General features: G+C 42.3%; 1 protein-coding gene across 3 annotated transcripts; it reads left to right on the top strand.

The window, feature by feature from the left end:
* The first annotated feature begins 105 nt into the window (after positions 1 to 105).
* On the top strand, positions 106 to 22,927 carry LOC120028055 (inositol monophosphatase 1-like). Of its 3 annotated transcripts, none has more exons than XM_038973203.1 (9): positions 106 to 305; positions 10,718 to 10,792; positions 19,050 to 19,183; positions 19,517 to 19,621; positions 20,678 to 20,723; positions 20,853 to 20,961; positions 21,369 to 21,477; positions 21,743 to 21,894; positions 22,143 to 22,927. In XM_038973203.1, the coding sequence occupies exons 2-9, from the start codon at positions 10,730 to 10,732 to the stop codon at positions 22,259 to 22,261; spliced, it is 837 nt and encodes a 278-aa protein (XP_038829131.1). In that variant the 5' UTR covers positions 106 to 305; positions 10,718 to 10,729; the 3' UTR covers positions 22,262 to 22,927. The 3 variants fall into 3 exon arrangements, with proteins under 3 accessions (XP_038829131.1, XP_038829132.1, XP_038829130.1); XM_038973204.1 differs by lacking the exon at positions 106 to 305 and adding an exon at positions 344 to 443; XM_038973202.1 differs by lacking the exon at positions 106 to 305 and adding an exon at positions 10,252 to 10,310.

Here is a 22,927-nt window from a genome sequence, read left to right as displayed (position 1 = left end):
TGAGAGTGAGAGGGGAGTGGCTTTCATTTGTCAGAAAGAGGGGGGTGAGCTGCAGTGTTGCCATGTTCGTAGTTGTCTGTATATTGGGCTACTTTGAAAACGATGTCGCGGGTGAAAATGTATTGGTACAGGGTTTTTGGGCTATTTCTAAATTGCACCGCGGCCGCCATGGCATTTATCAATACATATATTTCACTGTGACCTGCTCTTCACTGAGGCACGTGATCGTGAGACAGGCTGAGGCACGTGATCGAGAGGAGAGAGCAACAGACGCACACGTTGTGACAACTTTTGACCAGTTGTAGGTAGGCTATTTAGATTGTCCTTATGGTGACAGCTATTTCCATAAAACATATTAATACGCTGGAACTGATGCACATCAAGAAATAAGGGAGACAAAGCACTAGAAAACGACTTTGGGCGCATACTGTTACCAGTCAAAGGTTTGGACACACCTAATCATTCAAGGTTTTTTCTTTAGTTTTACATCGTAGAATAATAGTGAAGACATCAACACTATGAAATAACACATAGAATCATGTAGAAACCAAAATAGTGTTAAACACATTTTTCATAGTAGCCACTCTTTGCCTTGACAGCTTTGCACACTCTTGGTATTCTCACAACCAGCTTCAAGAGGTAGGTGCCTGGAATGTGTTTCAATTAACAGGTGTGCCTTGTTAAAAGTTAGTTTGTGGAATTTATTCCCTTCTTAATGCGTTTGAGCCAATCAGTTGTGTTGTGACAAGGTAGGGGTGGTATACAGGAGATAGCCCTATTTTGTAAAAGACCAAGTCCATATTATGGCAAGAACAGCTTTTAAAAAATGTAACTAGGCAAGTAATTTAAGAACAAATTCTTATTTACAATGATGGCCTACCACAGCCAGCACTGGACCAATTGCGCGCCACCCTAATGGGACTCCCAAACACAGCCAGATGTGATGCAGTCTGGATTCAAACCAGAGACTGCAGTGACACCTCTTGCCCTGAGATGCAGTGTCTTAGACCGCTGCGCCACTCGGGAGCCAAAAATAAGGAAAGAGAAACAACAGTCCATCATTACTTTAAGACATGAAGGTCAGTCCATCTGGAAAATTTCAGTGCAGTCGCAAAAACCATCAAGCCTTATGATGAGACTGGCTCTCATGAGGACCGCCACAGGAAAGGAAGAACCAGAGTTACCTCTGCTGCAGAGGATAAGTTAGAGTTACCAGCCTCAGAAATTGCAGCCCAAATAAATGCTTCACAGAGTTCAAGTAAAAGACATCTCAACATCAACTGTTCAGAGGAGACTGCGTGAATCAGGCCTTCATGGTCGAATTGATGCAAAGAAACCACTACAAAAGGAAACCAATAATAAGAAGAGACTTGCTTGGGCCAAAAGAACATGCGCAATGGACATTAGACCGGTGGAAATCTGTCCTTTGGTCTGATGAGTCCAAATTTGAGATTTTTGGTTCCAACTGCTGTCTTTGTGAGACGCAGAGTAGGTGAACGGATGACCTCCGCATGTGTGGTTCCCACCGTGAAGCATGGAGGTATGATGGTGTGGGGGTGCTTTACTGGTGACACTGTCTGTGATTTATTTAGAATTCTAATCCAATAAAATGTTATTTGTCACATGCGCCGAATACAACAGGTGTAGCACTGCTCACCAGGGTTCCCAAGTCAAGCTAAAATTTCTAGCCCAATAAGCACTCAAAACCTGCCCAAAAGGCCTGAAAACTTTTTTTTTTACAGCAAGAGAGGAGTTGCCATATCTATATAATATTTTTTCCCCCATAACACTATCTAGCCAATTAAGAAGGAATATCATAGTAACTTGTAATGACTTTAGAAGCTAAATTTGGGTTTCCTCAAAATAATAATCATTGCAAGCTATGACATGGCATAATAAAGGAATTTGAATATGTGACGAGAAAATATAATTTGTCCTTATTAAACTCGCCAGATCATTTTCCATCAATGGATGTCGATTTAACTAGTTTGACTGCTATGATTAAGCAATAAGGCACAAGAGAGAGGAACTAGCTTCTTACAAACATAAGTTATATTTTAATAGTAATCAGGCCTTAATTTGTGTAATAAAATATAAATATGACACTGCAACAATGTTTAATTTAGTCATAACATGGGAAAAAATTGTTTTGCTCAGTTGGACACCATTCATTTTGTATTTAGCTTGAATGGCACCCTCTGCTGCCACTGGTATTGCAAGGAAGGCTGAGCTCCTTCTAGTAAGTAGAGTTTTTTTCATGCTGTGAATGACGGTTCAGCACTTCAGTGGTTCTTTTACTGTCAATAATTCCATTGAACCAATAGTGGCCGTTTATACAGGTATTCCCTCCCCTGGAACAATTTTGGAAGCTCAACACAGGGATGGTGGTTGGAAGAGCAAGCTAGTTTGAAATGGAAAAGCGTTGCGGTAGCTTTTGATAAAGAATAACATCAAGACGAAACAGACGCTTTATAAGTGGGATGCACTGTTGAGCGCTACATCCCGAGGGGTTCGTGCTGCTTGTACGTAGATTGTGACAGCCGGTTAAATGGCGTCCCTTGAGAAAGCAAGAACAAGATGTATGTCAGGAGAAGTGCAGTATTATCATAAGGAGACGAATACTTGGAATACGGAGGAATGGAGGGGAAAAAAGGCAGAGGAGGTCGAAGAGAGAGAGGGAAGAAGGCGGTGAGCTTGAGTCAGTTAAAAGTGGCAGGAAAAAGGGAGATGGTTTGTTAAAGAAGAATGGTAGAAAGTGTAAGCAGAGTGAGCTGAAGGCAGGAGGAGAAATTGAAGTGAATGAGGGCGAAGTATCGGAAGTAGTAAGTTTGAAGTTCTCAGAACCCGGGGCTTGCACTGAGGGTCAAGACAAAGATGAGTCTGTGTCAGTAAGAGTGAAGTTTTTGGAAAAAGTGGACCCTTGCCTTTTGGCTGATCCATTTGTGGTTTCAGGGTGGGTGAAAACAGAGTTGGGTACTGTGGAATCGGTGAAGGTAACCAGAAGTGGTCTTGTGATAATTGTTTGTGTTTCTGCTGGTCAGAGGAAGAAGGTGTTAGGCGTTAAAAACAAATGGGGGCAAGAAATGTGAATTGTTTCGCTCTCAAGAAAATGAGAGCGAAAGGAGTGATTACTGGGGTAGCGGTAAATGTAAAAGTTGACCAACTGAAGGAGAAGATTCCCGGTGTTTGTGATGCTCGTTGTTTTGTGTGACGCAGACAGGGTGGCGAGAGTGGTGAAACAGAAGAGTCATTGTCTGTTCTTTTGAGTTTTGATGTTGAGTCTTTGCCCAACAATGTGATGTTAGGATATATAAGTTATCCTGTATGATGTGCCGAATACATTACATTGTTACAGGTGTCAAGCTTATGGGCATGGGGCAGCAGTGTGTAGGAGGGAGGTTCCTAGGTGTGCAGAAGGGCATGAGACAAAGGAATGTGTAGCATTGGGGAAAGTAGAGATATGTGTTAATTGTAGGGGTGCCCATGGGGCTGGGGATCAGAAATGTCCCATGCGAGACAGGTTTCCAGGGTTAGAGTAGTGCAGAAGTTGTCATATGCTGAGGCAGTGAAGAAAGTAGAGGAAGGTGGGTCAAGGGGGAGGGATCCGGAGAGGAGTGGTGTGAGTAGTAGATATGTACCAGTACAGAGGGATAGGCCAACAAGTGATATGTTTCAGTAAGATTGGATTTTTAGCATTTATAACAGTGGTTATCAACTGTACTGCAAGGATGGAACGTAAGAAAATTGAAGTTGTGGTGGCAGCTGCAGAGGTATTTGGGTGTGCGAGACTTTACATCAGAAGAGTTACAGGGTGTGGTGATGTCCCATCCTTTCAGGTTGTTGGCATAAGGTAGGACTAAATATTTTTGAGTAGGGTATTCTTTTTATTTATTTTTAGAATTATTTTTGAGTGTAGTGTTAGATGGTGGTAGAGTACAACTCCCTTAAACTTTGCTTGAAAAAAAATGTAATGACTACATTGCCTTGTTTGCAGCTAACCTGTATGCTAACCAGAGCCATGTATGTGTAAAAAAGAATAATACATATAGCCAGCTAGCTAGCTCTAATTGCAATTTTGGATAAATAGCTAATCTGCTCCAGTTATTGTTTTGTTATTTTTCAGATATTTCGTTTGAACACCATGACCACAAGGTGCCAGCCTGCGTGGTAGCTAGGTAGATATTCCTGCCTCAGCCATTGCATTGGCTATCTTGTCAGCACGTATGGATGAATGCAGATGTAACTTTATCGAGCATAGACAAACAACCCTCGTTTTCATTGAATAAACTGGCTTGGTAGCTACATCAGCACACACCTATTTCATAATCCGATGCCAATAACGGTTCCATAACCTGCCATACGTGAGTTGCTGGGGCTAGGAGGTCATCAAAAAGAGTACTACTGTAGCTAGCTACTTGTCTGGCATACATACAGTACACCATAGTCGATATGTAATAATTACACTTTTTATGTGAGAATTGTTTTCCTCATCTAGCTACCAGATTTGAACTAGTTGCCTGCTTGATTTTTGGAAGTTAATGTTTTACACAGAAAATAACGTCTGTTTAACAGACGACATTATTGCTTGACTGATATCCTTTATCTATGAATAAACAAGCACAGTCTATCATATTGCTCGTTGATTGCGAACTAACAGTTTTGGACGTGGCTCACTAACCTCACATAGCTAGGTAATGAATGGATCTATTGGCTCACAACCGCCATCTGCGAGGTAATTTCGAGATTACACCATGAAATAGCACTACGACATTTACAATGATCATGTTAGTTGGAAAGTCGATTACACCAGCTCCTTACTGTAATGTCATTATGCGATTACTGATTTGCGAATACAGAGCACAACCATGCAGAGAACCCTAATAAAACCATGCACAGAACGCAACTTTTTCCATCTGGAACTAAATTTGTTTGCTATTGTGACATCATGGTGATCTCTCGTATTGGCTCGTTCTAGCATATATTAGCATATTTCAATTAGGACACGCCTACTCTGATCTTATTGCGTGTGCAATAACTCAATTCGCTCTTGTACTCCTTCCAAACAACACCATTTAAAAAAAAATTTGGCAAAGGAAAAAGTCTGTTCGTAACATATTGTATTTTTGGGAACAGAAAACTGTATTGAGATCAAATGTCTCATGTGCAGAATTTCGGCCAAAATCCATCTTCTCCCACAGCCGTCTACTGGGCTTCTTCTCATCACCATATTTGGTGGGGAACGGAATTGCCAAACGGATGCTTCAGATTTATACATTTGGCTAAACGTCTGGCTCAGGCTCATTATTCTTTTACCTGTGGTATTACCTAAGAGTTTATATTATATTGACAAGATAGAGCGGTCACGCGACTAACAATGGAAATACATGGAAGGCAGGCTCATTATTCTTCTACCTGTGGTATTACCTAAGAGTTTATATTATATTGACAAGATAGAGCGGTAACGCGACTAACAATGGAAATATGGGATCATTCTCTAGCCAGTGAGACGGCAGATACGCTTGTAAACAACAGCACAACTCCGAATTCAAGTTTGTAATATTTTTGCCGAAATGCCACGTGCGTCCACTTATACCAGTGCATTCCTAACAACCTAACCACTACACAACGTCTATTCGATCAAATAAGCCTCACGTAGCAAATTAGCAATTACTTTTTTGTTGTTGACACTCTCATTGACTTCTTGGTCTTCTTTTCATGGACAGATTCCGGGGGAGTAAACCCTCTCGCTTTGCCTTTTCTAGTCTGGTATTACCCATTCTGCTGGCAGTGCAAACACGGATTTATTTTCTTCAAAATAAGAGTCATCCTGCAAAAATGCTAAGCCTGGGAATATCGATTTTTGTTGTTGTTGTTGCACTAGTGCAGTACAACTGTGTTGCACAGCATTGGAACCACATAGGAAACAAATACAGATACAATTATTATTAATACCAGCATTTTTTTTTTTTAAAGTTTACATAAATACTGGTATTTTTAAACCAATTATGTATATTTAAGGAATTTCCCTTTAATAACATAAGCTGTGGACCACACTATCTACCAAGAGAGTTCTCATCTATATTATTCGTAGCCATCTATATACCACCACAAATCGATGCTGGCACTAAGACCGCACTCAACGAGCTGTATAAGGCCATAAGCAAACAAGAAAATGCTCATCCAGAAGCGGCGCTCCGAGTAGCTGGGGACTTTAACTTAGAGCTAGGCCCCTTTTTTCTCAATTTCCGCCTGACTAACGTGACCAAAGTAAACTGCCTGTTTCTCAGGCCCTGAAGCCAGGATATGCATATAATTGGTACCATTGGAAAGAAAACACTTTGACGTTTTAGAAATGTTAAAATAATGTAGGAGACTATAACACAATAGCTATGGTAGGAGAAAATCCAAAGAAAAACCAACCTGAGTTTTTTTTTTGAGAAGCCATGCTCTTACAATGGAAAGGGGCATACTGAATTCTAGTTGCCAGGATGCAATTCCTATGGCTTCCACAGGGTGTCAGCAGTCCATCTTCAAGGTTTCAGGCTTGTAACCTCTAAAACAAATAAGAAATATCAGTTTTAGTACAGGAACACAGTGTTTGGGCGCGCCATGACGACAAGGCGCACCTGCTAAAATCAGTTTCCTATTGAACATACTTCTTTCCATAAGAAATATTATAGTTTGATTACATTTTAGGGTATCTGAGGAGTAAATAAAAATGTATTTCGACTTTTTGAAACAAAGTTTAGGGGTAGATTTTCTGATTATTTTCTCTGCATGTTGAACGAGTGGATTAGTCAAATCGATGTTGCCAACTAAACTGACTTTGGGATATAAAGAAGGATTTTATCTAACAAAACGACACTACATGTTGTAGCTGGGACCCTTTGGATGACAAATCAGAGGAAGATTTTCAGCAAGTAAGTGAATATTTCATCGCTATTTGTGAATTTATGAAACCTGTGCCGGTGGAAAAATATTTGATCACCATCCTCAAACAATCGCATGGCATGCTTTCGCTGTATTAGCTACTGTAAATCAGACAGTGCAGTTAGGCTAACAAGAATTTAAGCTTTCAACCGATATAAGACACTTGTATGTACATAAATGTTTAATATCCATCATTTTTATGATTATTTATTTGAATTGCATGCCCTCCAGTTTCACCGGAAGTTGTCCCGCTAGCGGGACGCCTATCCCTGAGAGGATTTATTAATGCAGGCAAACTTAAATCTGTTCCACCTAGTTTCTACCAGCATATCACATGTGCAACAAGAAGGAAAACAATTCTAGACCACCTTTACTCCACACACAGAGATGGATACAAAGCTATCCCTCTCCCTCCATTTGGCAAATCTGACCACATCTCTATCCTCCTGATTCCTGCTTATAAGCAAAATCTAAAGCAGGAAGTACCAGTGACTCGGAAGTACCAGTGACTCCAGAAGCCTAAATGATTACCGCCACGTAGCACTCATGTCCGTAGCTATGAAGTGCTTTGAAAGGCTGGTCATGGCTCACATCAACACCATCATCCTGGAAACCCTAGACCATCTCCAATTCACATACCGCCCCAATAGATCCACAGATGACGCAATCTCAATCGCACTCTATACTGCCCTTTCCCACCTGGACAAAAGGAACACCTATGTGAGAATACTGTTCATTGACTACAGCTCAGCGTTCAACAAAATAGTGCCCAGAAAGCTCATCACTAAGCTAAGGACCCTGGGACACATCCCTCTGAAACTGGATCCTGGACTTCCTGGCAGGCCACCGACAGGTGGTAAGGGTAGGCAACAACACATCTGCAACGCTGATCCTCAACACCAGTGCCCCTCAGGTGTGTGCTTAGTCCCCTCCTGTACTCCCTGTTCACTCACAACTGCGTGGACAAGCACGATTCCACCACCATCATTAAGTTTGCTGATGACACAACGTTGGTTGGCATGATCACCAACAACGATGAAATCTGTCAGTGCAGTGCCAGGCCAAAAACCTCTCCCTCATTGTGAGCATGACAAAGGAGATGATCGTGGACTATAGGAAAAGGAGGGCAGAACAGCCCCCCCATTTACATCGACGGGGCTGAAGTGGAGCGGGTTGAGAGTTTCAAGTTCCTTGGTGTCCACATCACCAACAAACTATCATGGTGTAAGCACCCCAAGACAGTCGTGGAGAGGGCACGACAACACATTTTCCCCCTCAGGAGACTGAAACGATTTGGTATAGACCAGATCATCAAAAAGTTATACAGCTCCACCAGCGAGAGAATCCTGACCGGTTGCATCACCGGCTGGTATGGCAACTGCTCGGTATCTGACCGTAAGGTGCTACAGAGGGTAGTGTGTGTACGGCCCAATACATCTGCGGGGCCAAGCTTCCTGGAATCCAGGACCTATATACCAGGCGATGTCAGCCTGTAATTGAAACCACAAATGCTGACGCTCCAGATACTCAACTAGTCTAAAGAAGGCCAGTTTTATTGCTTCTTTAATTAGCACAACAGTTTTCATCTGTGCTAACATAATTGCAAAACGGTTTTCTAATGAACAATTAGCCTTTTAAATGATAAACTTGGATTAGCTAACACAACGTGCCATTGGAACACAGGAGTGATGGTAGCTGATAATGGGCCTCTGTACACCTATGCAGATATTCCATTAAAAATCAGCCGTTTCCAGCTACAATAGTCATTTACAATTTAGCAATGTCTACACTGTATTTCTGATCAAGTTGATGTTATTTTAATGGACCAAAAAATTAGCTTTTCTTTCAAAAACAAGGACATTTCTAAGTGACCCCAAAGTTTTGAACGGCAGTGTATATTACTGTAATTACTCAATAGAATCAATAGAATTAAACTAGATCTCTTCTGGTGGGCAACAGGTCTTATGCCGTGTTCATATGCTATCGGAAACTCGGAACCTCCAAGTTAAAATAAATGTAGGTTATTTGCGTAGAGCTTCTGATTGGTTGATTCTGATAGTTGGAAACTGGGATCATCTTAGTACAACGAGTTAGAAAATTAGAAATGTCATTGTTTCCAAGTTCCGACTGGCATGTGAGCGCGACATTATACATAATGCTGTTGGCACCTTATTTTGCTCCCTCCATATGCAATATACTGTAGATCATCGGAGGTTGTTGGCACCTTAATTGGGAAGGATGGGCTTGTGGTAATGGCTGGAGTGGAATAGGTGGAATGGTATCAAACACATAACACAGTATTCCATGTGTTTTATTCCATTTACTCCGTTCCAGCCATTATGAACCGTTCTCCCCTCAGCAACCTCCACTGCTGTATATGGGATACGTTTTGTGTTGTAGAGAAAAAAAATGACTACCATCTCATATAAACTGCCGTGGAAAATACTCAGTAGGGTCTCTACTAACCTAACATGGTTACTTTTTGAGGGGGACTGTGTCACATGGCCTGCTGCATTTTTTTCTCACTCCACCCCCTCGCTATCCCCAGGTTGACAGTTGTTGTCATGAATCTTGCCCTGGAGGCAGAGCTGAGCGATTTCCACTAGATGGGGCAGCTGCAAAGTCAAAATTGTATTTTTTGTAACAGGTTATGAAAACAAAAGTTAGCTTAATTTAAGGTTAGCAGTGTGGTTAAGGTTAGGTTTAAAATCAGTTAGGGTTAGGGTGACTACTCAGCAGAGCTGCCACCAGGGCAAGATTCATGTCAATAAATGCCAACATGCCTGGGGTGGAAAAATCCTCAATTGGGTCTTTTGAGGGGGATTGTGTCACACGGCCTGCTGCTGGCCCTTTTTACAGCCCTCCATAGCACCCAATGCAATACTCTGTAATACATATTGGGTTGTTGACATTTCTAACTGTCTCAGCTAAGTGGGGTTGGGAAATACTCAGCAGGGTAACCAAATATGTTTCGTTTTTGAGGGGGACTGTGTTGCATGGTCTGCTGCTGGCTTTTCTCTGCCCCCTATTTGGTTAGTAGAGACCCTACTGATTATTTCCCATCCCACTTAGCTGATACAGGTAGTAACGTTTTTTTCTCTACATCCCAATATTCTCAACATACCAGTGTCAACATTGTATTTTTTTTAAACGTATGTTTAAATCCGTTTTCAGAAATTACTAATTGCCTTTCTTGATGCCAAAATAAACACGGCCAATAATTAAATTGCAATATCCTTTTAATCAGCAAATGATATTACAACGGTATTCAAATGCTGGCTTTTATTTTGAAGGTTTTGTCATTGCTATAGGAAAATGATGTCATAATTTGTGCTGCTGGCAGAATAGTAGTGCAGAGGTTAGAAAAGGGAAACAATACAGTAAGTTTCGGTTTTCAAACTGTCTTTGCTGGCAAATCGATTATTGTTACAATTTATAGGGCGGTTATCTGGTCACTAGCTAGCTGTTGTGTATCCTTGCTGATTTTGCTAGTGCTCAATGCCGGGAAGACCTCATAGCCTGTCAGCTGGCTAACGTTAGCTAACGTTAGCTTGGTTATGTGTAACATTTTCGACGTTGATTATTTATTTTTCTATTTAGCTAGAATAATTTGTTAACCTCTTGCAAATTATTCTCCAGGGCTGGGTTTCCGAAAAGCATCGTAGTACAAATATAATATTTTGGCCATTTAGTTTCAATGGAATTAATATGATTTTAGTGCTTTTGGGAAATCCAGCTCCGGTTTGAATATAATTCTCACATTGGGTGTTGTTACTTGTTTGTTTAGGTTGTCGTCATCATGGCAGACCCTTGGAAAGAGTGCATGGACCACTGCCTTGAGGTGACCAAAGAGGCTGGGAAGGTGAGAAAACAGTATTATACCCTACTAGCTAGGTTACGGTGAATAATATTACATGATGTCAGGGATCATCAACTAGATTCAGCCGCGGGCCGATTTCTTTCTTGAGCGGATAGTCAAGGGGGCCGGAACATGAATGCAAATTGACCGCAAAAAGCCCAAACAGATAGAATATTATACTAAATAATAATACTTTCAAACCTTGCTTACATTTGTATACGATCACATAAAGTGCTTTCAGAAAGTATTCATACCCCTTAATGTATTGAATATGAAATACAGAAATAAATAATTTACATAAGTATTCAGACCACTGAGTCAATACTTTGTAGAAGCACCTTTGGCAGTGATTACAACTGAGTCTTTATGGGTAAATCTCTAAGCATTCCACACCTGGATTGTGCAATATTTACCCATTCGTTTTTTTCAAAATTCTTCAAGCTCTGTAAAATTGGTTGTTGATCAATGCTACACAACCATTTGCAGGTCTTCCCATAGATTTTCAAGTAGTTTTAATGTGTTTTTTAGTTATGTGTTTTTGTTGGATTTGTCTCAAACATAACAATTTGTACATTTTGTACAGTATTACTTGTGTGCCTTGTTACAAACAGGATGCATCTTTTGAAATATTTGTATTCTGTAGAGGCTTCCTTTTCACTCTGTCAATTAGGTTAGTATTTTGGAGTAACTACAATGTTGTTGATCCATCCTCAGTTTTCTCCTATCACAGACATTAAAGTCACCATTGGCCTAATGGTGAAATCCCTGGTTTCCTTCTTCTCCGGGCAACTGAGTTAAGAAGGGCACCCATATCTTTGTAGTGACTGGGTGTATTGATACACCATTTATACACCATCCAAAGTCTAATTAATACCATGCTAAAAGGGATATTCAATGTCTGCTTTATTTGTACACATCTACCAATAGGTGCCCTACTTTGCGAGGCAATGGAAAATCTCCCTGGTCATTGTGGTTGAATCTGTGTTTGAAATTCACTTGTCGACTGAGAGGCCTTGCAGATAATTGTATGGGTCGGGTAAAGAGACGAGGTAGTCATTCAAAAATCATGTTAAACACTATTATTGCACACAGTGACTCCATACACATCTTTACTCCTGAACTTATTTAGGCTTGCCGTAAAGCGGTTGAATACTTATTGACTCAAGACTTTTCAGCTTTTCATTTTTAATTAATTTGTAAATATTAAAAAAATATATAATTTCACTATGACATTATGGGGTATTATGTGAAGGCCAGTGACCAAAAAAATCTATATTTAATCCATTTTAAATTCAGGCTGTAACACAACAAAATGTGAAAAAGTCAAGGGGTGTGAATACTTTCTGAAGAAGGCACTTCATCTCTCTATTATGCATGGGAATACTTTGGAACAGATGTCCTAAATTAAAATCACTTGGAGCTGGTTTTTACAGTCTTTATGTACAAGAATTTCAATGTTTTTTTTATTTCTAAAAATTTTGCCTAGAAAACTTGGGGGCCAAATAAAATCACCCGCGCACCAAATTCAGCCTGTGGGCCGCCAGTTGGGAAACCTGCCTTATCAAATCAAATCAAATTTTATTTGTCACATACACATGGTTAGCAGATGTTAATGCGAGTGTAGCGAAATGCTTGTGCTTCTAGTTCCGACAATGCAGTGATAACCAACAAGTAATCTAACCTAACAATTCCACAACTACTACCTTATACACACAAGTGTAAAGGGATAAAGAATATGTACATAAAGATATATGAATGAGTGATGGTACAGAACGGCATAGGCAAGATGCAGTAGATGGTATAGAGTACAGTATATACATATGAGATGAGTAATGTAGGGTATGTAAACATAAAGTGGCATAGTTTAAAGTGGCTAGTGATACATGTATTACATAAAGATGGCAAGATGCAGTAGATGATATAGAGTACAGTATATACATATACATATGAGATGAGTAATGTAGGGTATGTAAACATTATATTAAGTGGCATTGTTTAAAGTGGCTAGTGGTACATTTTTACATAATTTCCATCAATTCCCATTATTAAAGTGGCTGGAGTTGAGTCAGTATGTTGGCAGCGGCCACGAAATGTTAGTGGTGGCTGTTTAACAGTCTGATGGCCTTGAGATAGAAGCTGTTTTTCAGTCTCTCGGTCCCTGCTTTGATGCACCTGTACTGACCTCGCCTTCTGGATGATAGCGGGGTGAACAGGCAGTGGCTTGGGTGGTTGTTGTCCTTGATGATCTTTATGGCCTTCCTGTGACATTGGGTGGTGTAGGTGTCCTGGAGGGCAGGTAGTTTGCCCCCGGTGATGCGTTGTGCAGACCTCACTACCCTCTGGAGAGCCTTACGGTTGTGGGCGGAGCAGTTGCCGTACCAGGCGGTGATACAGCCCGACAGGATGCTCTCGATTGTGCATCTGTAGAAGTTTGTGAGTGCTTTTGGTGACAAGCCGAATTTCTTCAGCCTCCTGAGGTTGAAGAGGCGCTGCTGCGCCTTCTTCACAACGCTGTCTGTGTGGGTGGACCAATTCAGTTTGTCCGTGATGTGTACACCGAGGAACTTAAAACTTTCCACCACCTCTCCACTACTGTCCCGTCGATGTGGATAGGGGGGTGCTCCCTCTGCTGTTTCCTGAAGTCCACAATCATCTCCTTTGTTTTGTTGACGTTGAGTGTGAGGTTATTTTCCTGACACCACACTCCGAGGGCCCTCACCTCCTCCCTGTAGGCCGTCTCGTCGTTGTTGGTAATCAAGCCTACCACTGTAGTGTTGTCCGCAAACTTGATGATTGAGTTGGAGGCGTGCATGGCCACGCAGTCGTGGGTGAACAGGGAGTACAGGAGAGGGCTCAGAACGCACCCTTGTGGGGCCCCAGTGTTGAGGATCAGCGGGGTGGAGATGTTGTTACCTACCCTCACCACCTGGGGGCGGCCCGTCAGGAAGTCCAGGACCCAGTTGCACAGGGCGGGGTCGAGACCCAGTTGCACAGGGCGGGGTCGAGACCCAGGGTCTCGAGCTTGATGACGAGTTTGGAGGGTACTATGGTGTTAAATGCTGAGCTGTAGAACATTATGGTTTATCAATGCCTTGTAGTCTATCATAGTGGGCTATCATACTCTCATCAGGGTGCTGTGCTTATATAAACCATTATAATGAAAACGTTACAGTAATGAAACAGTGATCTGTCATCGCCCAAGTGGGTGCTACAAATTGGTGGTGGAAGAGGTGAGTTTCACGCCTTACTATTGTTAAGGCTGCGAAGGTTCAACTGAGATAGGAACAATAGCACACCTGAACTTGGTTAAAATAATTGTTTAATTCAAAAGTTATTAAATGGCAAATGCAATTTCCGTATATACGGGTTCAATGTTTCATCACGCAGGATAAGACAGAGAACTGATTTGTTCCTGACAAAGATAGTATATTATACTCATGACAGAGATAGTTCCCACTTCCGAGCCGGCCTGTCAGAGTAGAGACTGGGCGTGGTTTAGACTCACCCAGCCTATCGTTGGTGTTGGCGCATAAGCTGGTCCCAGCCCCTTTGCGCTCTCTGGTGTCCTGTTGCTGTGTAGATTACGCTCCCTCACCCCAGAGACTGAGGTCAGAGTTTTGCAACATTGTCTGAGCTATTTGCACCTGTATACAATGCCCACTGTTCTCGCTCAAGGCTAACTACAGCTTCCCAGCACTCTTATCTGGGGCTAACTGTTACTTCCAGCACAGACACCCAGGCGCCCAGGCCAACAGTTTGCTAATATTCAATCACGTTGAGTATTCAATCACATATACAGTTGCTAATATTCAATCACGTGTGTTATAGTATTGGGTTATAGTGCATAACTCAGAACCTCACAAATGTTCTTCGTGTGTATAGTTTATCTGTTATTGTCTATTGTACACCACAGTCAGCAGTCTCCTGATTCACCCCCCTCCCTCTACACCCCTCCTGTGCCTCTCTAAGATTAGCACAGTCTCGGTCACACAGTACAGTGCCCTTCTTAACACACACACACACATTATTTTACACTTCTGCTCATCCCTTACGTCCTGATACATTTGTTGCATACACACACATATTTCAGGCTGTGGCCCCATGGTTAGGCCTTGAGCACTGGTAAGTCTGAGAACAATGGAAAATGCAGGTTCACATGAGTCAGCAATTCAAACTTTAATGCATAAGAAGCCCTACTAGCTTATAGTTAGTTAAGCATGTAAAAAACCTTATAAAACCCCATAATATGTAAAGTGCTTTGAGCACCTACTCTACTGTATGTATAGTTGAAGTCGGAAGTTTACATACACCTTAGCCAAATACATTTAAACTCCGTTTTTCCACAATTCCTGACATTTAATCCTACTAACAATTCCTTGTCTTAGGTCAGTTAGGATCACCACTTCATTTTAAGAATGTGAAATGTCACAATAATAGTAGAGAGAATGACTTATTTCAGCTTTAATTTCTTTCATCACATTCCCAGTGGGTCAGACGTTTACATACACTCAATTAGTATTTGATAGCATTGCCTTTAAATTGTTTTACTTGGGTCAAACCTTTCAGGTAGCCTTCCACAAGCTTCCCACAATAAGTTGGGTGAATTTTGGCCCATTCCTTCTGACAGAGCTGGTGTAACTGAGTCAGGTTAATAGGCCTCCTTGCTCGCACACACTTTTTCAGTTCTGCCCACAAATTTTCTATGGGATTGAGGTCAGGGCTTTGTGATGGCCACTCCAATACCTTGACTTTGTTGTCTTTAAGCCATTTTGCCACAACTTTGGAAGTATGCTTGGGGTCATTGTCCATTTGGAAGACCCATTGTGACCAAGCTTTAACTTCCTGACTAATGTCTTGAGATGTTGCTTCAAGATATCCACATAATTTTCCTCCCTCATGATGCCATCTATTTTGTGAAGTGCACCAGTCCCTCCTGCAGCAAAGCACCCCCACAACATGATGCTGCCACCCCAATGCTTCACGTTTGGGATGGTGTTGCAAGCCTTCCCCTTTTTCCTCCAAACATAACGATGGTCATTATGGCCAAACAGTTCTATTTTTGTTTCATCAGAACAGAGGACATTTCTCAAAAAAATACGATCTTTGTCCCCATGTGCAGTTGCAAACCGTAGTCTGGTCTTTTTATGGAGGTTTTGGAGCAGTGGCTTCTTCCTTGCTGAGCGGCCTGTCAGGTTATATTGATATAGGACTCGTTTTACTGTGGATATAGATACCTTTGTACCTGTTTCCTCCAGCATCTTCACAAGGTCCTTTGCTGTTGTTCTGGGATTGATTTGTACTTTTTCTTTTTTACCAAAGTACATTCATCTCTAGGAGACAGAACGCGTCTCCTTCCTGAGCGGTATGACGGCTGCGTGGTCCCATGGTGTTTATACTTGCGTACTATTGTTTGTACAGATGAACGTGGTACCTTCAAGCGTTTGGAAATTGCTCCCGAGGAGGAACCAGACTTGTGGAGGTCTACAATTTTTTTCTGAGGTCTTGGCTGATTTCTTTTGTTTTTCCCATGATGTCAAGCAAAGAGGCACTGAGTTTGAAGGTAGGCCTTGAAATGCATCCACAGGTACACCTCCAATTGACTCAAATGATGTCAATTAGCCTATCAGAAGCTTCTAAAGCCATGACATCATTTTCTGGAATTTTCCAAGCTGTTTAAAGGCACAGTCAACTTAGTGTATGTAAACTTCTGACCCACTGGAATTGTGATACAGTGAATGATATGTGAAATAGTCTGTCTGTAATCAATTGTTGGAAAAATTACTTGTGTCATGCACAAAGTAGATGTCCTAATCGACTTGCCAAAACTATAGTTTGTTAACAAGAAATTTGTGGAGTGGTTGAAAAACGAGTTGTAATGACTCCAACCTAAGTGTATGTAAACTTCCGACTTCAACTGTAGGTGGAACAACGTTATATAAATCCAATCCGTTTTGATCACGCAGACTGGGATATGTTCCGGCTAGCCTCAGAGAATAATATGCGGATCTGGTGAGTGAGTTTATAAGGAAGTGTATAGGAGATGTTGTACCCACTGTGACTATTAAAACCTACCCTAACCAGAAACCGTGGATAGATGGCGGCATTCGCACAAAACTGAAAGCGCGAACCACCGCATTTAACCATGGAAAGGTGACTGGGAATATGGCCGAATACAAACAGTGTAGTTATTCACTCGGCAAGGCAATCAAACAAGCAACATGTCAGTATAGAGACAAAGTGGAGTCGCAATTCAATGACTCAGACACAAGACGTATGTGGCAGGGTCTACAGACAATCACGGACTACAAAAGGAAAACCATCAACGTCATGGATACCAATGTCTTGCTTCCAGACAAACTAAACACCTTCTTTGCCCGCTTTAAGGATAATACAGTACCACCGACGCGGCCCGCTTCCAAGGACTATGCGCTCTCCGCCGTGGCCAACGTAAGACATTTAAACGTGTTAACCCTCATAAGGCTGCCGGCCCAGACGGCATCCCTAGCCGCGTCCTCAGAACATGCACAGACCTGCTGGCTGGTGTGTTTACGGACATATTCAATGTCTCCCTATCCCAGTCTGCTGTCCCCACATCCTTCAAGATGGCCACCATTGTTCCTGTACTCAAGACTGCAAAGGTAACTGAACTAAATGACTATCGCCCCGTTGCACTCACTTCTGTCATCATGAAGTGCTTTGAGAGACTAGTCAAGGATCATATCAACTCCACCTTACCTGTCACCCTAGACCCACTTCAATTTGCTTACCACCCCAATAGGCCACAGACAATGCAATCGCCATCACACTGCACACTGCCCTATTCCATTTGGACAAGAGGAATACCTATGTAAGAATGCTGTTCATTGACTATAGCTCAGAATTCAACACCATAGTACCATCTAAGCTCATCATTAAGCTTTAAGCCCTGGGTCTCAACCCTGCCCTGTGCAATTGGGTCCTGGACTTCCTAACGGGCCGCCCCCAGGTGGTGAAGGTAGGAAACATCATCTCCACTTCGCTGATCCTCAACATTGGGGCCAGACTTGGGTGCGTGCTCAGCCCCCTCCGGTACCCCCTGTTCACCCATGACTGCATGGCCATGCACGCCTCCATCTCAATCAAGTTTGTAGACACACAACAGTAGTAGGCTTGATTACCAAGAACTACGAGACAGCCTACAGGGAGGAGGTGAGGGTTCTCGGAGTGTGGTGTCAGGAAAACAATCTCTCACTCAACATCAACAAAACAAAGGAGATGATCGTGGACTTCAAGAAACAGCAGAGGGAGCACCCCGCTTTCCACGAAGGGACAGTAGTGGAGAAGGTGGAATGTTTTTTTAAGTTCCTCGGCATACACATCACAGACAAAATGAAATGGTCCACATACACAGACAGTGTGGGGCAGAAGGCGCAACAGCGCCTCTTCAACCTCAGGAGGCTGAAGAAATGTGACTTGTCACCTAAAACCCTCACAAACCTTTACAGGTGCACAATTGAGAGCATCCTGTCGGGCTGTATCACCGCCTGGTACGGCAACTGCACTGCCCACAACGTCAGGGCTCTCCAGAGGGTGGTGCGGTCTGCACAACGTATCACCGGGGGCAAACTACCTGCCCTCCAGGACACCTACAGCACCCGATGTCACAGTTAGGCCAAAAAGATCATCAAGGACAACAACCACCTGAGCCACTGCCTGTTCATCTCACTACCATCCAGAAGGCGAGGTCAGTTCAGGTGCATCAAAGCTAGGACAGAAAGACAGCTTCTATCTCAAAGCCGTCAGACTGTTTAACAGCCATCACTAAGACAGAGAGGCTGCTGCCTACATACAGTTTTGAAATCATTGGCCACTTTAATAAATGGAACACTAGTCACTTTAATAATGTCACTTTAATAATGTTTACATATCTAGCATTACTCATTTCGTATGTATATACTGTATTTTACACCATCTGTTGCATCTTGCCTATGCCGCTCTGTCATTACTCATCCATATATTTAGATATTTTTATTCCTTTACTTAGATTTGTGTGTATTAGGTAGTTGTTGTGGAATTGTTAGATTAATTGTTAGATATTGCTGAACTGTCGGAACTAGAAGCACAAGCATTTCGCTACACTCGCAATAACATCTGCTAACCATGTGTATGTGACCAATAAAATTTGATTCAAACAATTATTGTTATTATTATCATCCCTATTAATTAATCCCTCATGAGACTAGCTGGCTGACATTCTCTCTTTCTAATCTCTCTCTGTCAGATGATCCAAGAAGCGTTGCAGAAGGACATCTCCATCATGCAGAAGAGCTCCCCTGTGGACCTGGTCACTGAGACCGACCAGAAGGTGGAGCAACTCATCATCTCCTCCATCAAGGAGAAGTTCCCCACACACAGGTACAGTAGCTCACTGCAGGGCTTTAAAGCCTGCACCACCACTCACCACCATTTGCTGCTTTCGAGAGTCTATTTCTTGACATTGTTCCCAGCAGACTTGGGTCAAATGCATAACTAAAATGCTTGAAATTGATTTAGCTTGCGTAGTATAATGGAACCCGATTCATTAGTTCCGAAAGTGCACATTTTGCCCACTTTGCATGCAGGTCAAGCACACATCAATTATTTGTATTTGATCCAGGTCTGGTTCCTAAGTGCCTGAAAGGTGTGGTACTGTGCTTCTGTCTCTGATATTCATTATCCACCATCTTCTTCCAATTCTTCTTTCACCAGTTTTATAGGTGAAGAGTCTGTAGCGGCGGGAGCAACCAGCAACCTAACTGATAATCCCACCTGGATCATTGACCCCATTGATGGGACCACCAACTTTGTCCACAGGTGCTGCACAATGTTACAGTTCTGTATTGCAAACATGCCCCATTATATAGCCTAACATATGATGAAAGCATCTAATGTCCTCATTGTTACGCACGCCTCTAAAAAGAGGGAACTCAACTCCCTGCTGCAACTCAACTCTCCGTGAAGCGAAAGAGGTATGGACCGTAGGTGCGAGAAAGGACGACAAAGGCAGAATTTACCGTTTACTAGGATTTATTTCCTACACGGTAATATGGGGAAAAGGGGCTGGACGGAACCAAAGGAAAGAAAGTAAATATCAAAGCTCCCCCTCTCCTATCTAACCTGCCTACCCACTTAACTTACCTAACTTGCACCACCTGGTGCCCTAACCAAAATACAGGGGGTGGTCCGCCCAGGTCTTACCTAGTGTGCCTAGACATTGAATGTACTACGGGTATATGTATGCCCTCGGGCCTCTTGCCTAAGCACTCCCTAAGTGCCTTCCCCTTCCCCCCTGGCAACAAATGAAACAGAATAATTATTAACAATTTCACAAACACTTTACAACTAAACTGAGTAAACTAACTCAGGCCACTAAAGAAGCTTTGACAAAGCAACAAACACAGAACTCTTTCTAATGATTTCTCCAAAACATTCAATCTCCCTCTAATCTTTCTCATGATCTCCTTCTTCTGAACAGAACACTGGCTTTTATATCTTCTGGTGGCAATGGTGATTAGAGTCAGCTGCTTCTTGACGAGGGGGCGGGGTCAGCTCCAATCATCAATTAGCCTGGGGTCGACCAATCAGCTGCTTGGGGAGTTTTCAGGAATCTATCTCCTGAAACACACACTCAAATACAAACCAGAAACTGGGGAACGTAACACTCATAACCAAAGAAGCTATAGCCTCCTACATCAATAGTATTTTTTGGGGGGGGCATAGGTAGCTTCATATTAAAATGGCTATTTTTAACAAGATTTTTCCTGGCGTGACCTCAAGGGTTTTAATAGAAATAGATTTTTATGTGCTTAGTTCCTCTAGGAGTTCACTTATTTAATACCTTAACACATTTTCTCTTTTCTTTTACCTCAGATTCCCCTTTGTCTCTATGTCGATTGGTTTTGCTGTGAAGAAAGAGGTAAAGGTTTTCTGTGTTTGGCAACGTCATGAGATTTATAAGACAGTAATAACTGAGTAGCAGGAACTCAGCAGGTTTTGACTTTGCATTTGAAGTCATCCTTCTCTCTATGCAATGTCTTTGACTCAGATAGAGTTTGGCATTGTCTACAGCTGCCAAGAGGACAAGATGTACACAGCACGGAAGGGGAAAGGGTCATTCTGTAATGGAGAACCCATCAAAGTGTCTGGGCAGAAAGGTATGTTGTACAGCCTTGTCTGTCTGGCTGAGCCAATTGAGATAATATCAACTAGGGAGAGTCATTCACCAAGTACCAAACATCAGGGCTGGTATTCATAAAGCGTTCTAGAGTAGGAGTGCTGATCGAGGGTCTGGTCCCCCCGTCCATGTAATCTTCGTCATTATGATCTAAAAGGTCAGTTAAACTGATCCTACATCCTCATTTCTCTTAATTTGAGCGTTGTGCCTTCAAAATGGTCTGTCATAACAGCTATTAGGAATCAATTGATCATGATAACACTAGGAAGATATACAGATGAATTGTATCTCATTTTATTGTATGAGATTTAGCTTGGTTAGCGTTATGCTAGTTTGTTGTGTAATGGATTCAATGAGTAGTCATAACTCATGACACTCTCTGTGTAGACATCACCAAGTCCTTGGTCCTGACAGAGATGGGCTTTAAGAAGGATCCAGAGCACTTCAAAACCATGATGGGCAACATCGAGACAATCCTCACCATCCCTGTACACGGGTAAACATTACTTCCCACACTCTCTGTTTAAACATCATCTCAATATTGTGAGCTTGTAATGCATCAAACATTAATAAGGCCACAGAAAGAGAGATGTAATATAATAATATATACCATTTAGCAGACGTTTTTATCCAAAGCGACTTACAGTAGTGCATCAAAAGTGCAAGTGCCATGCTCTACCCATTGAGCCACACGTGATTGTTGTTTGACTTACAGTGGTTTAGATATGTATGAGGCTAACAAGCAAATGTTGCTCCCGTAGCATCCGCTCGCCGGGCAGTGCGGCAGTCAACATGTGCCTGGTGGCGTGCGGAGCGGCTGATGCCTACTACCACATGGGCATCCACTGCTGGGACATGGCTGGAGGAGCTGCCATCATTAGAGAGGCTGGGGGTGTCATCATGGACATCTCAGGTGATTTACTGTGCACTGCAGCGATGCTACCTACTGTACATAGTTGTAACCAGGATGTGGCGGGCTTCTGAAGAAGTGGTGTGGATTGTAGATGGTACATGATCAAGGCCTCCAAGTCATGAGTAAATTATTTTATTGATCTTATTAATTATATTTTTATTAATTATATCTTAAAGTTCTCAATGAGGTTAAAATGAGTACTGGGCACTTGCTATAACATGGATCTATTGTATTGTTGTCCTACCCAGGAGGCCCATTTGACCTGATGTCCAGGAGGCTGATCATTGCCAGCAGCAGAACCATCGCAGAGCGCATCTCCCAGGTGATAAAAGCATTCCCTGTAGGAAGGGACGACATCGAGGGATAGAGTACCATCACATGCACGCACAGAGGGAATGACAGATGGCTGCAGGTGCATGCACACCCAGCAGGAAGCACCCAGCAGAACACACATACACACATTTAGATGAGTCAGGATCCTCTCTGCGCCTTAATTGTTAAACTGGTGGTATTAACTTTTCTCTGAATGCACCTCAGTGGATTTGCGAAAACCTATCAATGAAGACCAACTTTATTCATTTAATTGATTGTTTGCCCCTCAAGGGCTTTGACTTGTATCTCATTTTTGGGGGGTATTTAAGTGAGAACAAGATTAGGAAATGTGGTCATTGTAGACCAAGACATTTTCTGTCTCAATCATACACCACATGGCCAAAGGTATGTGGACACACCTTCAAATTTGTGGATTTGTTTATTTTAGCCACACTCATTGCTGACAAGTGTTTAAAATCAAGCACACAGCCATGCAATCTCCATAGACAAACATTGGCAGAAAAATGGCCTTACTGAAGAGCTCAGTGACTTTCAACGTGGCACTGTAATAGGATACCATCTTTCCAATAAGTTCGTTTGTCAGATTTCTGCTCTGCTATAGCTGCCCCGGTCAACTGTAATTGCTGTTATTGTGAACCATTGTGTCTAGGAGCAACAACGGCTCAGCCGCGAAGTGGTAGGCCACACAAGCTCACAGAAC

Source organism: Salvelinus namaycush, chromosome 33 (assembly GCF_016432855.1).
Source record: "Salvelinus namaycush isolate Seneca chromosome 33, SaNama_1.0, whole genome shotgun sequence".
Classification (NCBI taxonomy): Eukaryota; Metazoa; Chordata; class Actinopteri; order Salmoniformes; family Salmonidae; genus Salvelinus; species Salvelinus namaycush.
The sequence above is the reverse complement of the archived record's forward strand: the minus strand, read 5'-3'. Positions and strand labels throughout refer to the sequence as shown.